General features: G+C 37.5%; 1 protein-coding gene across 13 annotated transcripts in view; it reads left to right on the top strand.

Annotated features, from left to right (window-relative positions):
- NR2C1 (nuclear receptor subfamily 2 group C member 1) overlaps positions 1-14,432 on the top strand; it is a 61,479-nt gene that overhangs the window by 7,081 nt on the left and 39,966 nt on the right. For 2 of the 13 annotated variants that reach the window (XM_087766137.1, XM_087766138.1), the window contains exons 2-3: positions 7,394-7,526; positions 10,678-10,753. The exons of 3 other annotated variants lie outside the window; for them this stretch is intronic. In XM_087766137.1, the coding sequence (XP_087622263.1) occupies positions 10,700-10,753 (54 nt within the window). In that variant the 5' untranslated portion in view covers positions 7,394-7,526; positions 10,678-10,699. Of the gene's footprint in view, positions 1-5,710; positions 5,730-7,393; positions 7,556-10,677; positions 10,754-10,881; positions 10,990-14,432 lie in introns of those variants that run through there. 8 more of the 13 variants (XM_087766136.1, XM_087766146.1, XM_087766148.1 and 5 more) reach the window with 6 other exon arrangements.

Here is a 14,432-nt window from a genome sequence, read left to right as displayed (position 1 = left end):
AACAAGTTTGGGCTAACACTGATGGTAGTGATGTATTTAAAAATAACTCTGACTCCTCCTGCCAAGAAGGCTCACTAATACATTCACTAGGGGCATAAACTAACAATATTTACATAGGATTTACATACAGAAAGAGATTCTGATTACATTTCATTTGAGTCTGAAGATTGAAGAGAGGTGCAATAAATGCATTGTAAGTCATACAGAGGAGTCTAATGCTTGTCTTTTGTCAAAATGCCTGCTTTTAGGTGCTGCTTCTAATAAATTGAGTTGGGGGATTGAGATTTGGAAAAGATGATGTCGATATGTAATTCTATATCTCTGTGAGTTAGTTTCTTTTTCAAAGGTTTTTGAAAGAGCTTTTTTGTTTATGTCGGAAGTAATGCTGTCAGGCACTCAAGAAATAACTTTGAAAACAAATGCAGTGATTATACTTGTAAAGCAGGTCTAATCATTATAAATACAGACACTAATATTTGTGTTACTCTGTACCTAGAGAACAGAAGAGGAGCCTTACTCTGTTGGGTATTTTCTAAGAAAGTGATTTTTTTTCCTGGCCCCAGAAATTTACCACTAGTGAGAAAATACACAAACAGATCATCACAGACTGAGGCAATGCAAGGGTGTAAAAGTAGAATATATTGGACAGTTGGAGAGGCAGTGATCTCATCATGTTGACAGTCTAAATGTTATCAGTTTTGACATTGTCAGCAACGCATCTCCTTTAAGACAAATTGAAGGAAGGTTATGTATTTGTTTTGTAGAGTTTTAGAAAGTGTTTCCAATCTTAATGGCAGATCTGCAAGAAGTTGTAGAAGGAAGTAAGAGCTTAAGCAGTAAACAGTATCATTAGCTAAATGATCATGGGACAAATGATTTCTTATCACTTCATTTTTCAGAACCTTCATGGTAAAAGTAAAGGCAAAGATCTTAAGTCTGATGTGAAAAAGGGAAACCAGTAGAGCAATTAAGCCATAACTGCTGTAAGCAACTATAGACTCACTGGTTGAAACAGTGAGTGAAGAAAATAATTTTTGCAAGAGTATTCAAAGTGATACATGAATGAGATAAAATTTAATTGGGCAATGTTTGCAAACAACTTAATGCTTCATGTATTGGCAGGAGCCTTGGCTCTCCTCCTTCCCCCTCTTGGAGTAATAATATAACTGTAATATTACAGTTCTTTTAATTGTGGGACATTATAAAGAAGATCCTAACAGTATGTGCAATTTTCTCATCTTGTGTTCTCTTGTCTCATAGAATTCCAGCTCTTATCCTTTCACTGTTTTAGATGACTTTAGGAAAGAAATATTAATGTGATTAGCAGTCTTTAACTAGCATCTGGATAAAGTTTCGGTTATCTTGATTTGTCTCATTCCCTTTGAAAGGAGAGCAAAGCATTCTCGAGGAAGAAACCATCAATTATTTGACCCAATCCACTTCTTTCCTGTGGTAGCGATAAAAAACATTTCTTGTATGTTGCCTGATGTGTGCTTTGAAGGTGTGTGGCATGGTTTGGACAAATGTGGAAAAAAAGCATTTCTGATATCAGGAAGATTCCCATTAGATGAGAACACCTTGAAGATTACTTCCAGTTATTGAAGATCAAAACTCAGACTGTGGCGAACGTTATTTAAATATTTTTCTTTACTGGGAAATGGAGGTTTGTTCTGAAGTGTTTAAGGAATATTGCCCATTTCAGGTAGCTCCGAGTTTAGAATATATTTATCATTTCATGTGAAACAATTCCGCTTTTGGGAATGCTGGCTGGAGTAACTCAGGGAAAGAAGCTTTTAAAAACATGAAAAATGTGCTAAATCTGTAAGTTTACATAATAGAAGAAAAAAAAACTAAAGCATTTTTTCCACTTAATTCTTTGCAGGGATTTCTAAAGAGTGATTAAGCATACCTGATGTGAAGTCTAACTTAGATACCTTAGTTAAGCAAAAGGTGAACTACGAAACTTCTTGCATCTGTCCAAAAGTTAGCTTAGAATTTGTTGATAGCCAGTTCTCCTTGACACCCGTCCTGCCCTCTCGTCTCCAGTGTCAAGATGCACGGCGTAACAGGTAGCTGCTGCTCAAAGAGGCAGCCTTGCTGCTTCGCACAGCTGGAAGTGGTGCTTGTCTGACTCCACAGTGAGCCGCGTCAGGCAGCTGGACAGGCTGAAAACAAAGCGTACAGCTCACGGTGCAGTTGAAATTAATTATCAGCTCGCCACCACCACCAATGGAAAGGGAGGTTTGCTTCCTCCATCTTCCTTTTTTTTTTCCTCCCTCCCTTGACTTCTAACATGTTCTCCCTTTTGTCTGCAGTAGAATGAATCTGACTGCAAAGTAAATTAGTCCAGTGTGCTTACCTAGCAGATGTTTGGTACATTTCTGATAGGTTAGTTTTCTGTCTTTTTAATGAGTTGAATTGTCCTAGCGTGTGGTCAACACCACCATGCCGGGTCAGGGTCAGCAGGACCTCCTCCCCAGCGGTGAGCTGTAATTCTGTTCAAAGTGCCTTTGAAACTATGCCCTGACTCTACAAATAAGAAAGAGGTTTCTGCCAGTTCAGTTCCTTGAACTGCCTCCTCAGAGCATTGTGTGTATACCAATGCCAGCACAAGAAGAGATGATATAATAAAGCAAAAATGGGGAATGGGATAGGAATGCCTGTTTCGGCTAGCTATTTCAGTAGTTGAGCTGTGGCGTGAAATGCTGCCTGAAAGTTTATCATTTAAACTTTGAGGTTGGTGAGTTTTTTCACCATTATATATGCTCTTCAGAGTAAAGTCACATGGTTTATTGGAGGTGATTTAAGTTAAGGCATTTCAGTACAGAGTACCGTTGTTACAAATAACTGGATTTGTCAGTCAGTGCCCATGTGTTTAGGGATCACTATGTTAAATGAAGCAACAACACGTAAAAGAACCTATACTGAATGTTTATACAAGTAAGTGAAATGAAATCGCAAGTGTCAAAATATAAAATACCGTGTAATTAATCTGTAAATTCTTATCAATAATACTCTTTAATTTCACATTATAAAAATAAATTGAAAACAAAAGGGATGGATCCCATCAAATGTATCAGTTTTTCATTGTATGTAATTACAAGTCACACCAGTTACAAAGGATGTGTTTGCAATGCACGAAGCTGGGCACCAACATGAGCCATAGCCTCACTTATGCCATGTCAGGTAAATGAAGGAGGAACCTGATTTTCATTAGCCTTTATTTTAGGATGTCATTGAGCATGGTATTTGCAAGTGTCAGAGACACTAATCACTTATAATTTTTTTTTCCTTGAAGTCCATGGAAATTCTATCTCCTCAGGCCAAAATTAAGATTACACTCTACTTCAGGAGCTCTGATACGTAACCACGGATATCAGTGCAACTCCTGACAGTTAGCACTCCTGGCTGTCATCCCACCTATAATATACAGGTGGCCAAGGTGCTGTTGAGCCAGTTGCTGAGCATTACTGTTTACTGCATGGCATTTTAACACGAACAGTAAAGGCAAATTTCAGAATAACGCACTGCTCTTTGGTGATTCAGCAACCAGTTCAGAAGCAGCTCACGCACATGTACGCTTCGAGTGAGAAGATGAGATGGAAGATTAATTCAGTAGGGCGTTCCAAGCTGTGCTTCCTCTGCTTATAAGAGCTGTTAAGGTCTGACCAGTGTTTCAGACTGGTCACTTGCTTCCGAGAATTTGAATCAGTGCTTGACTCACTGGTAAGAGCCGTAGTGGAACTGAGATACTGGCTGCCAAGGAGTATTAATGTGCTGGTTGTTCTTGTGTACACAAAGGAGTTTCACCTGCTGAAGTGAAGTTAGCCTAAGACCATATCCTCATAATCAGTATACCTTCATAGATCAGGCCTGATGTACATCAGTCTTAAGAAGGCTCTGTGTCAAGAAAATCCTCAGAGGGATACATTGTCATTTATCCATTTTAAACAGTCTTAGTTTAGTTTTGTTTAAAGGCTTGTTTCACTACAGAAGTTGAGAAATACAATGTTGCAACCGTTTAAATGCACCAGTACATTTTATGCCTGTAATAGGAGCGTTTCTAACCTAACTCTGAGCTTTTAAACTTAACAATTTGCAAGTCAAAGCAATTAAAGTTTCACAGCTTCTCCATAAATGGGTTTATCAACATTTATAACTCAAGAACTTTACACCTCTGCAGTATATCCTCAAAAACATGTAATCACAAGCTCAATATCCTCAAAAACTGAATTTGCAAAGAAATAAATAAACAAGGCTTTACCAGAAGGATGGTGCTTCATGCCAAAAAACTCAACTATATATATTTTTTTATTATTATTTAGTGACAACTTTGAATGACAAAACTTCAACACAAAAATGTGAGGAGCTAATACTCCTTCCCTTTTATTCAAGTGACGGGTTTTCTAAAAAGAATCCAGTAGGATGATTAATATCACATCAAAAGTGACCTCAAATTGCCAAGTTCTAATGCGTGCATGAAAATGCAGAAAAACTGAGTGCACTCTTCCAACATATCAATTACTGTTGTAAACGCTAATTAAAAAAACTGCTTTCATAGCTCTTTCATAATGTAGTGGTTGTCAATTGGTAGTGATAGGAATTGTATCCAGGAAAGAACCTAGTTATTGTGTTAGTGAAAGATTTTTTTTTTATAATTGTAAAGGTATACTAACAAATTCTGTCGCTTCAATTATCCCACTTAGTCCTAGAAATTGAATTTTTTATATATGTATACATACAGATGCACACACTTCATGCTATCACAATGCTTTCATTGTAATATTTTTCTAGCCAATGGATTTCTGCATATAGGTTATAATAACTGCATGTCATCATGTCAGAGGTGGTTTGCTTAATATTTTTATTGATTACCCGCATGGCTTTTCGGGCTGTCTTCTGAGTTATCAAGAGCTAGTGTATACCGTTTCTCTACCAGCTTCTCTCCAGAAATTTTCTATTGCTACCAGTAATACAGTTGTAGAAAGAAGACAGTGTTAACCTTTTTATTTAAGTAATAGTCTGAGCTAAGGAATCAACATGTTAAATGTGCAAACTATTAAAAATGTTCTGTCAATTTTACATAGCAACTTTTTATTGTGGTCTGACCATAGTAATTTCAGATTCTTACTCAAGTAAGTATACTCCTTTTGGATTGTATGTGTGCCCCACATGCTCATGCTCAGGTGATTTGTCTAGCTTTGACAGCTGGTTCTGCATCCATGAGTTTCCTTGTGCTGATTCCAGGCAGCATGAAGAGGTAGGAACAGCCTCAACCAATTCTCCAGATTCCTCTTCATCATAAGAGTTCAGTCTTGTTTGTATGCTTGAAGTACTCTGTTCGCACAAGTTTAGTTCAAATGAGAAACAGATGGCTCTCTTAGATAAAGCTTCAAAAATTCACTTCTAATGGTTTCTGCCTCTCTAAGAGTTAGTTTTCCTATGGCTGGAGCATCGTAGTTGAATGTACGTGTATTCCTTCACTGCTTTCCTGCAAGGTAAAACATGTTAGTTTAAATTGCTTTCAGTTCTTAAGGTAACTTGTTTTACTAATATATCTTAGCTGTGAGGGCAGTCACATCTGGTTTAGGAGAACTAACTAGCAGGTGCAATGTAATTCCTTAAAGCACACACCTCTTGATTCTGAAGGTCGGTCTTTTTGTTTCCTACACTGCAGGAGTGTGCCTCTGAGCTGCAGAATGATCTAACTAGCGGCACACAATGATTGGGTGAGCAATTGTAAAGCTTTTGGTTTGGTTTGAGGTTTCTGTGTCTCAACAGGACTGGGATGTATGGGATTCATACTCCAAGCTCATAGCTGGTGCATTCATGACTATGATCAAGAATTTATGCAGTTTCAAGATGAGTTTCCCTCTTATTTTTTCAGTTTTTGTTGTTAACTACTTGTAGGTAAAAGAGAGTAATTTATTTTTTTCAAAGATGCACTGTCAGGTGTACAGTGAAGCATTAATGTTAAAAACAGCGTTCTTAAAAGATGTCCTTACATGGTGCTTGAGACCCTCGATGATGGAGACCTAAGTGTTTGTTATGCTTTTTTGAGGCATTTCTTTTTTTTTCTGAGAGCTGTGCCATTTACAAGTCATTCTCTAAAGATTATAGTTGTTGAGAAAAACCTCCTTGAAGGTGCTTTGAATGGAGAGGTGACATTCTTCAAGTTCAGGTATAGCTGGGTTTGAAAACCATTGTGAACACAGATTTCTCTTTCTTGGTTCTGCGAATCACATTTCAAAGAAAATCTTTTTGACCCGTAAAATTCTTCTGATTGGGGAAGGATAGGAGCATCACGTGTTTAGGGAATATTAATCTAGTCAGGCTTTCAAAGTCCATTGTAATTTCATTAGGTTTTTGTTTAACAATCATCACCTTTAAAGCATTTTGATTCTAAACAGTTTGTCAAAGGATTTGCTTACCACTGCCCTTTGGGTTTTCTTTAATTTTTTTTTTTATTTTGGGGGCATTAGACTGTATTGCTACAACTGCATACATCTTGGAGGTTGTGACTGAGTAACACTCTATTCTGTTCCAAATTTCTTCCTGCTTTTTCCTCATCTCTAATTTAGGATTCCTACAAAAATAATACATCATCAAGACAGGGAATCTGTAAAAGAGAACCTCTTCCACTGCTCTTAAGAGTAAAACAGAGTATACTTACATTGCTCCTAACAGCAAGAATAAAGGATGCCTATTGCCAATTCTGGATTTGAGAGAGCTTGGGTATTTTCAATATTTTATTAGTGCTGTTTGATAACACTGAATTAATAATGTAAAAATACCTGCTCTCTCTCATAGCTATTCGTCTTGCTCACAAGAGAGAGATCTTGTTACAGACAGTTGTTAGCACCAGTACAGAATTCTGCCATAACCAGTACAAATTCTCCCGATGCTTTTGGTGAGGATTTGGCAGTATGGCAAAGAACACAAAGTCCAAGCTCAAAGAATACGAAGGCCACCATCTCAAAGATGAGATACCACTTAGTTTTGTGTTGGGACTTGAAAAGGTAAGTATCTGTTAACTGGAGGACTAACTACTAAGAGGTTGAAAAGTCTGTGCAGAAGAGTATTTCTACTAGAGAACATGAAATTTAGCTATGAATAAGCTCATGTGTGTGAAACTTCTATAACTGCACTGCTTTCCTCGCATTGTTTTTAAAAGTAGCTTTGACTATTAAGGTTCTCACAATTAGAAAATAATACCTTTCCTAGAAATTGGGGGTGAGGCAAGAAGATGGATTCCTGTCAGTCTCCTGTACAGTACATTAGGTTATGGACCAGAAGGCTCTGCTAGGCCACATCACCATCGTAAGTGTTGCTTGTTTTGTCTTGTGGCTGTATGTTGCTTTTTATCATCCTCTGTTTCTTGTTTCTTCACCAGGTTCATCTGTAAGATCCAAAAATAAATGTGTCTAAGCTCCAAGGCTCATCTCGCAACAATTTATAGAGCTGTGGGAAAGTATGGGAGACTTCAGATGGCTTAAGATGATGTAAATTTCTGCTGCTGTGGAAAGGTGTGATCTGCAGTTCCCCTCCACCACTGGTACAGCAGTAGCATTTGCATGGCAATATAGCAAGTGCAAGTCATTCCTTGGGCTGAGAACTGACACGGACAAAAATAAAACTTTGCCACTGGCTGCGAAGTCACAGATGTACCAGTGCTGGCAGCAGGGTTGCCAGGTTGGAAACTCAGGCCAGGAGATAGGTTAGGGCTAGCCCTTTTGGTGACAGAATTGTTTTTAATAAGGTTGTAATGAGTCTGCAGCATTAAAAAGAAAATACCTTTATCACTTGTTCAGACTGTGGACAAAGTACTCATGGAGGCTTGGAGAAATCAGATCTCTCCATCTTTCATTTACTGAGTTCGTGGCAAAAATATTAATGTGTTGATATGTTAATTTAAAGTAACTGTATGACAGAGAACATTAAAGAGAATCTTTAATTATAATTTTGCAGTCGCAGATATGATAGGTAAGGATTTTTTTTATTGTTCATGTCTGAGTCAATTTCTGGAAAAGTTATTTTCCAGGTTTTGCCTCCTGTGCAAGTTCAGTATTTGACTGCAAGCTTTTACTAGATGAACAATAAATTAAGCTTTTCTTTTCACTGTACTGTATTGTTCATTTCCATGTACTGCTGAGTTGGTGCAACACAGCTATAGAAGTAATAATTAGTATTCAGTATCTTGTTGGAACATGCTAATCTCTGCAGGCCGAAACACTAGGAGTTTTAGAAAAGCATAAAATAAAGTTAAAGTAGCCATAGGCTCTGTTGGTAAACATGACTAAAATTGAGAAGGTCATAACCATACTTTGTTACGGGGAGGATTATAGAGCTGGCTTTTCTGATGGGAAAATGATACTAATGTAGTCTATTTTCTTTCAGGAAAATAATGTAGAAAATGCTAGAGACAGTGATTGCAGAATGGAAGATGTTACTGCTGTCTCAAAAGGCTAACATAGAGGAACATGTATTCTCCATAAAATTGGTTTAAACTGCGCAAAATAAGCTTTCATACGCATAGCTCTTTAAACTAGACACTCAGTGAAGTCAAACTTTAAAATCAGATAATCATTTATTGTGTCCTTGAAAATATCTGCACAGTAGACCTATATGGAGGCAGTCAAAAGATTTTGCAAATCGAACTGCTTTCAAAATATTGGGGATTTTTTTGTGATTGCAAGCAATTCTTGTTGTTCCTGTAGCTAAGAAAATAGTGCATTTTTGAGTTGTAGAATATTCCAGGTGGGAAAGGACGTCAGGAGGTCTCTAGTCCAAAACCCCGCTCAAAGTGAGATCAGCTCTAAGATCAGACTAGAATTTCAGCGTTTTACTTAGTTTACTCTTAATTTTTTTCAAAATATCGTATGCACAATATTTCTGGTACATCAAATTGTCACAAAGCAGTAAGATCTTCCTCTGAAATAACTCTTTGCGAAAAGCACATCTCTCTTACCCAAAAGTGTGGTTGTCTTACTAAATAGTTCTCTTAATTTGCTTTTAAGATGTTAAGCTTTTCTTTTTAGCTTTTTTTTTTATGACATAGTACTAATTTCTGGCACTGTGTGTGTAAACAATGCAATAATTTGTTGCTAGGATTTTATTTAAGAGAAGAAAACATCTGATAGAATATGTTGGCTGACTTGAAAGTGCTCTTTGAATAGTGGTTGTGCCGCAGCTCACTGCATGCAGAAGTAGGTTAATGGAGTGCTCCTGCAAGGGTGCTGGCATTTATTAGATCTTCTAAGGAGATAATGCTTTTCAACATAAGCTTCAGTCTCATATTATGTTTTATGTGTATGCATGTCATCTTTCGTCTTAATTTAACTAATAATGCAGCATGCTGGTGGGTGATTAAGAATGGTCTACAGTGCCCGAGTATTTCTATAGTCTTCCCTTCCACACATCTGTCGGGCGTTAGTGTACCGCTATGCACGCTTCCAAGGCCTTCAATTCTTTCCCTAGTCAAAAGAGATCTCTCTTTCCAATTATAAAAGCAGAATGAGTTACATTTTTATTTGCATAGTCAATTGGGAAAGTTTAGAGATCACTGGGGTAGGGGATAGTTCCGAGAAGTTCTAGCAAAGTTAAAGAGTGAAAAACAACTAGCTATATCTACAGCTTTTCTACATATGTAACTACTTTCATTAACCTTCTAACTTTTTGTGTGGTTACACAGCACCATTCCTGTTTGTGAACTAAATAAATAAATCTTTTATACTGCTTAACAAATCCTTTATACTGACAGCATTTATTCTTATGTTCGCCCAGGAAAATGTATGTTGGTATTAAACATCTTTATAACTTCACCTGAAATGAGAAGGCTGTATAACCTGTGTGCCTTGTGTAGTTGAAACAAAGCAAATTTAGTATATAGACAAATCCTTTAGTGTAAGAGTGCTGTCTTGGTTCATAGAAGAAGTAGATATGACAGCGTTTTTAAAAACAGCTTTTGTCAGGAAAGTTAAGTGTTTATGGCATTTTCGTAATTTGTGTATGTTCCTTTTAAGTACTGCCTAGTGAATATTTGTAAATCGATACCCAAACAAACAAGGAATACAACTGAATACTTCATACTGCATTAATGTAGTAGTGTCTGTTAAATCCTACAAAATTCTTCTAATGAAGATTTGGACTTCTTGCGCTGTAACTACAGTGTTGATGGCAAAACAGCATCTGTTTTTTAAACGTGTATATTTTCTGCCTCCCAAGTAGTGCCTCCTATTAATTACAAAATTGACCTTCAAACACTCCTGTTAATATTAAAATATCAGTATGAGTTCAGAAGAAGTTAGATTTCCACCCCTTGATTTGCAATAACAAAATTGGCTCTGTTCCAGTTTTTAAGATGTTAATTATGTCCCTGCTGATGTCATGGTCAGAAATACACTTCTGTTTTTACAGGGAGTTTATTATATTGTTGCTCTTTGAGAAGGCAGAAGGGGGAAAATAAGAAGTCTCTATGTGAGTTATTTGAGTAAAAAGATACTGAAGTTTACGAATAGAAAATAAATTATTACTTTTATAGTATAATCAAACTTTAAATTCTGCAGGGATGTCACCTTCAGACAACTATGAACATACTTAGGTGAACTATATTTTCCCCAAGATATTTTTACTATTGAGGCTATAGATGTTAAGCATCTTCTTTCCTTTCTTTAACAGGAAATTCTGGTGATTAAAGATCATGGCAACCATAGAGGAACTGGCCCATCAAATTATTGAACAGCAAATGGGAGAGGTACATAAATTTTGAGTCCTATTTAAGAGACATTGAATAATAAAACACACAGACTGATATGTAAAAAACAAAATCACAAGAGAAAATAATTTTTAGTACACCCAAAGCTTCTGGAGGCTCTCCCATGGAAGACTAGAAGAACTTACTATCTCTGATTTAAAGTTATGATGCGAAGTCTTTCTTGCCAAAGTTTGCCCCACAGAAATGAAGCTAAGGAAAATCTAGCAGTGTTTCCAGTAAGTGACTAGCTGTTCACCTCTACTTTTTGGGCCTGTAGTGGTCTTCAGAGAGCCCTGTGGTTGTAGAATTGCTTTGCTCACTTTTAGTTACAAAATTTACAATCAAGAGAGTTGTCAGTACATAGCTTTTACTGAAGCAATTAAGCAATTGCTTCAGTTGTCATTTTTGTTTTCATGAGTAAAGGTTTTCCATGCTCTTTGCTGTAAAATATTTGTTGGTGTTTGGTATAAGTCAAAAGGAAGATGGAACTCTTGTTTCTGCTAACTTCTGTTTTTCATTTTCTGTAACCTGGGTGCAGAATTCATGTACTGCAGCTAGAGAACTTCCAGAGACGCACAGATAGTTTGGGAGTGTGGGTAAGAGTATACATACTTATCTAGAAGGTTTCATCATGGTATAGTCTATTTAAAATTAGCACCACTTTAAATTAGATAGAAGCAGTATCTTATTTATCTTAAATAAATGGTATTTTTTAGCTTGAAATACCCACTTTTGGTTTCTTGTCTAGACATAGCCTTACTTTTCACGTCACTTTAGTTCCTCTCAGTCTTGATTTCAAATAGAAGGCGGGGGGGGGGGGGGATGGTTAATTCTATCCTGTATAAATTCTTGTAGCTTTTATTCTTGTAATATCTGAATGTTGCTAAGGCTATCTCAAAGGACAGAAGTGATTTATGTGATGTATGGTGTTTTCTTTCTCTCACTTGTCCTCTTTATAGGTGAGAATGGCCTGTCTAGTTTTGTTTTGGTAATATAATTCCTTGTGGAGGTCTAAATAGGGCTTTATTTCCTGTTGGGTTTTTTTGGTTGGTTGGTTTTTTTTGAAAGTACAGGCTAGTCAAAGCTAGCTGAAGTGTACGTTCCACTCAGAAAAGAGAGTGGTGTGATGATGGTTTTTAGCGTCTGTGAGGGTTGTTTCTCAATTTCATAATATGATTCCATGAGACACTGAGCTGACTTAGTAGCTCAGTGCTATGGGAGAGGGAAGGTCCTTTTTCTGTTTCTTACCTTATTTAATTTCCACACTAGCAACAAGCTAACCCAGCCAAAACAAGTGGAAGGTTTTCTGCTGGGTTAATGTGCTGAGTAGGGTCTGAGAAGGCTCTAGTGAGTACCAGAGCCAGCGTAAAGGATATGGCTGGTAGCCAAAGGAAGGCAGGGGAGAAGAGGGAGGGAGTGGAGGTGTGACACTGCAGAGAGCTGTTGACTGTTTCTATTCATGGTGAAACTGCAGCCTTACGGTTTTCATGGATATCGTTCTGTCAGCAGTGTAGATCAGGATTTATTCTTTAGCAAGGTTTTACTGTGCCTGAGACTGTCACATCTGACTTGGCAGCAGTGTGGCTTGAGCATTCCCCAGTCCTCACTTAGCCCCTTATTCTCACACTGTGCTAGTCTTGCTCATGTGAGTTCTCTGTGTCATTGTGTGGTGGACAGAACTGGGGAAAAAAAAAAAATTACGGGATAGTGGAGGAAGGTCTCCCTCCCAGTTGGGGTCAGTTCCCTTGTCTGGTACAAGGCGCAGCCCAACCTGGCACGTGGTTAGGACTGAAAAGCATCATACAGGGCAGTGCGAGGTGGGACTCCATAAGCCAAAATTACTGTCAAAGGTGTATGCCATGCATGCGTGCGCTGCCTGAAAGGTGGAGTCAGCAAGGAAAATGGTCTTACAGGGGCCTTCATGTAATATCTTACGTTCCTACCTACCTGTGACCCACCAGCTGTAATTGCTTGGTGGTGTTCCTATTTGGTGTAAGCATTGAAAACCTTAGTTTAAGGTCTGTGGAACTTCAGCAGTGTTTTTGCTAGCATTTGTAATTTTCTTGAATGTTGAAATAGATTTAATTGAATTTCCAAGAAAAATTTACAGGAGTAGAACATGAAAGGAAAAAAGCAGGTGTTCCCATTCTGAGGAGAATGGAAAGTGCTCCTGTCTCATTGAAATAATGGTCAGAAGTGTTCTGTGACATAGGTTTTGATTTCTTCATAATATTAATTGTTGTTCATGAAGCATTTTAGAAAAAATTATCACAAATAATTTTATGATGTTGTTCACAAACGTGGTTTTGTTAATGTGGGGCTTTTTTTTTTTTTTTGCATAAAAGCAAAACATTAAAAAAAAAAGAATTTATAGCCTTGCCTATATGGAGCATTGCACAATGTTTATCTTTTCTCAGATTCTGCCAACTGCTAATCATCTTTTGCTGAGTGTGAGATAATATTTCTACATCAAGATCACATTCCTTGATTCATGTAGGGAAGTTGTCTGTCAAGAGCCTGCAGCAATCTTCTTTCTTTAATCTTTGGTTGGGTACGCTAAGTACATGGTGGTGGTTTGTTTCCACAGTCCTGCCAGGTAACAGTAACAGAGGAGAGCTGCATATTTGTCAAAACAGAGTCTGTCATCCACATACAAAATATAAATTTTAACAAATACTGCAGTTATTCTTGTCAGTATTTTTTTTTAAACTGCAATAAAAAAACTGTATTGTGTGTAAAACTGTCAAGCTGACATTTTGTGGGGTTGAAGAGCAGTTTTACCTTACAGAACATGTAGATCATGACATTTTAAGGGAGCAAGCATAAAACAGTCGTGGAATATGTAACTTATTTTGTAAAGCAAAGATAAATTCACATAGAACTCCGATTGCCTGTAAATCACCACATGTACATGTCATTTGAAAGACTGATGCAGAATTTTAGTGCTTGAAAGTATCTCTGTCAAACTCTAAATGTTGCTGTGTAATGAACTCTTCTTTGTGCTTTACTTAAGCAAAGAAGTGGATGAATTGTTTGAATATGGATAGTATTTATACTCATGAAAAATCAGGTATTTTTAGAAAGCAGTGTTCAAAAATGGCTTGGGCAGCAGTTTGACAAGCATTTCTTTTGATGCTGCTGGCAGCTTAAGCGATCCCTCCAGCAGCTTAATCCCACTCTCTCATTTGCTCTGATGGATCTGCTTCTGAGCATTGTGGAGATCTGGACTGAAGGTTTCATCTGTGCTAAGAATAGCCTTTGTCTGTCTGTCTGTTTGCTGGGCTGCTTTTTAACCTGCATCAGTGTCCTATTCCAGATCGGTGAATGACTAAGCAACCAGTTTTACCTACCAAGCTGAAGGGATAGGAGCGAGTAGGTTATAAAAGCTGAAACTGGTACCAAAAGTAATGCATTTTAAGGTAAAATTTCAAAATCAGCTTTTGGACTGATGGGAGCTTGTGTTTCTGCTGTAAGGAGAAGTCTTACCCACCACTCCTTCCCCTTCTCATACTCACCTCCAGCTGTGTGTTCTTGCCTCCTTTCTTCTGCTGGTACTAGCATTTACATGGTTGTGTCGCTGCAAAACCAGGAAGCTGATCCAGGAGGAACGAAAAAGCTCTCAAACCTATTATGAAACAGTACCTTTACTGCAGATACAGATATTTATTCTCTATATTCA

Source organism: Nipponia nippon, unplaced genomic scaffold, assembly GCF_047370975.1.
Source record: "Nipponia nippon isolate SJK-2023a ecotype South Korea unplaced genomic scaffold, ASM4737097v1 scaffold_3, whole genome shotgun sequence".
Lineage (NCBI taxonomy): Eukaryota > Metazoa > Chordata > Aves > Pelecaniformes > Threskiornithidae > Nipponia > Nipponia nippon.
The sequence above is the reverse complement of the archived record's forward strand: the minus strand, read 5'-3'. Positions and strand labels throughout refer to the sequence as shown.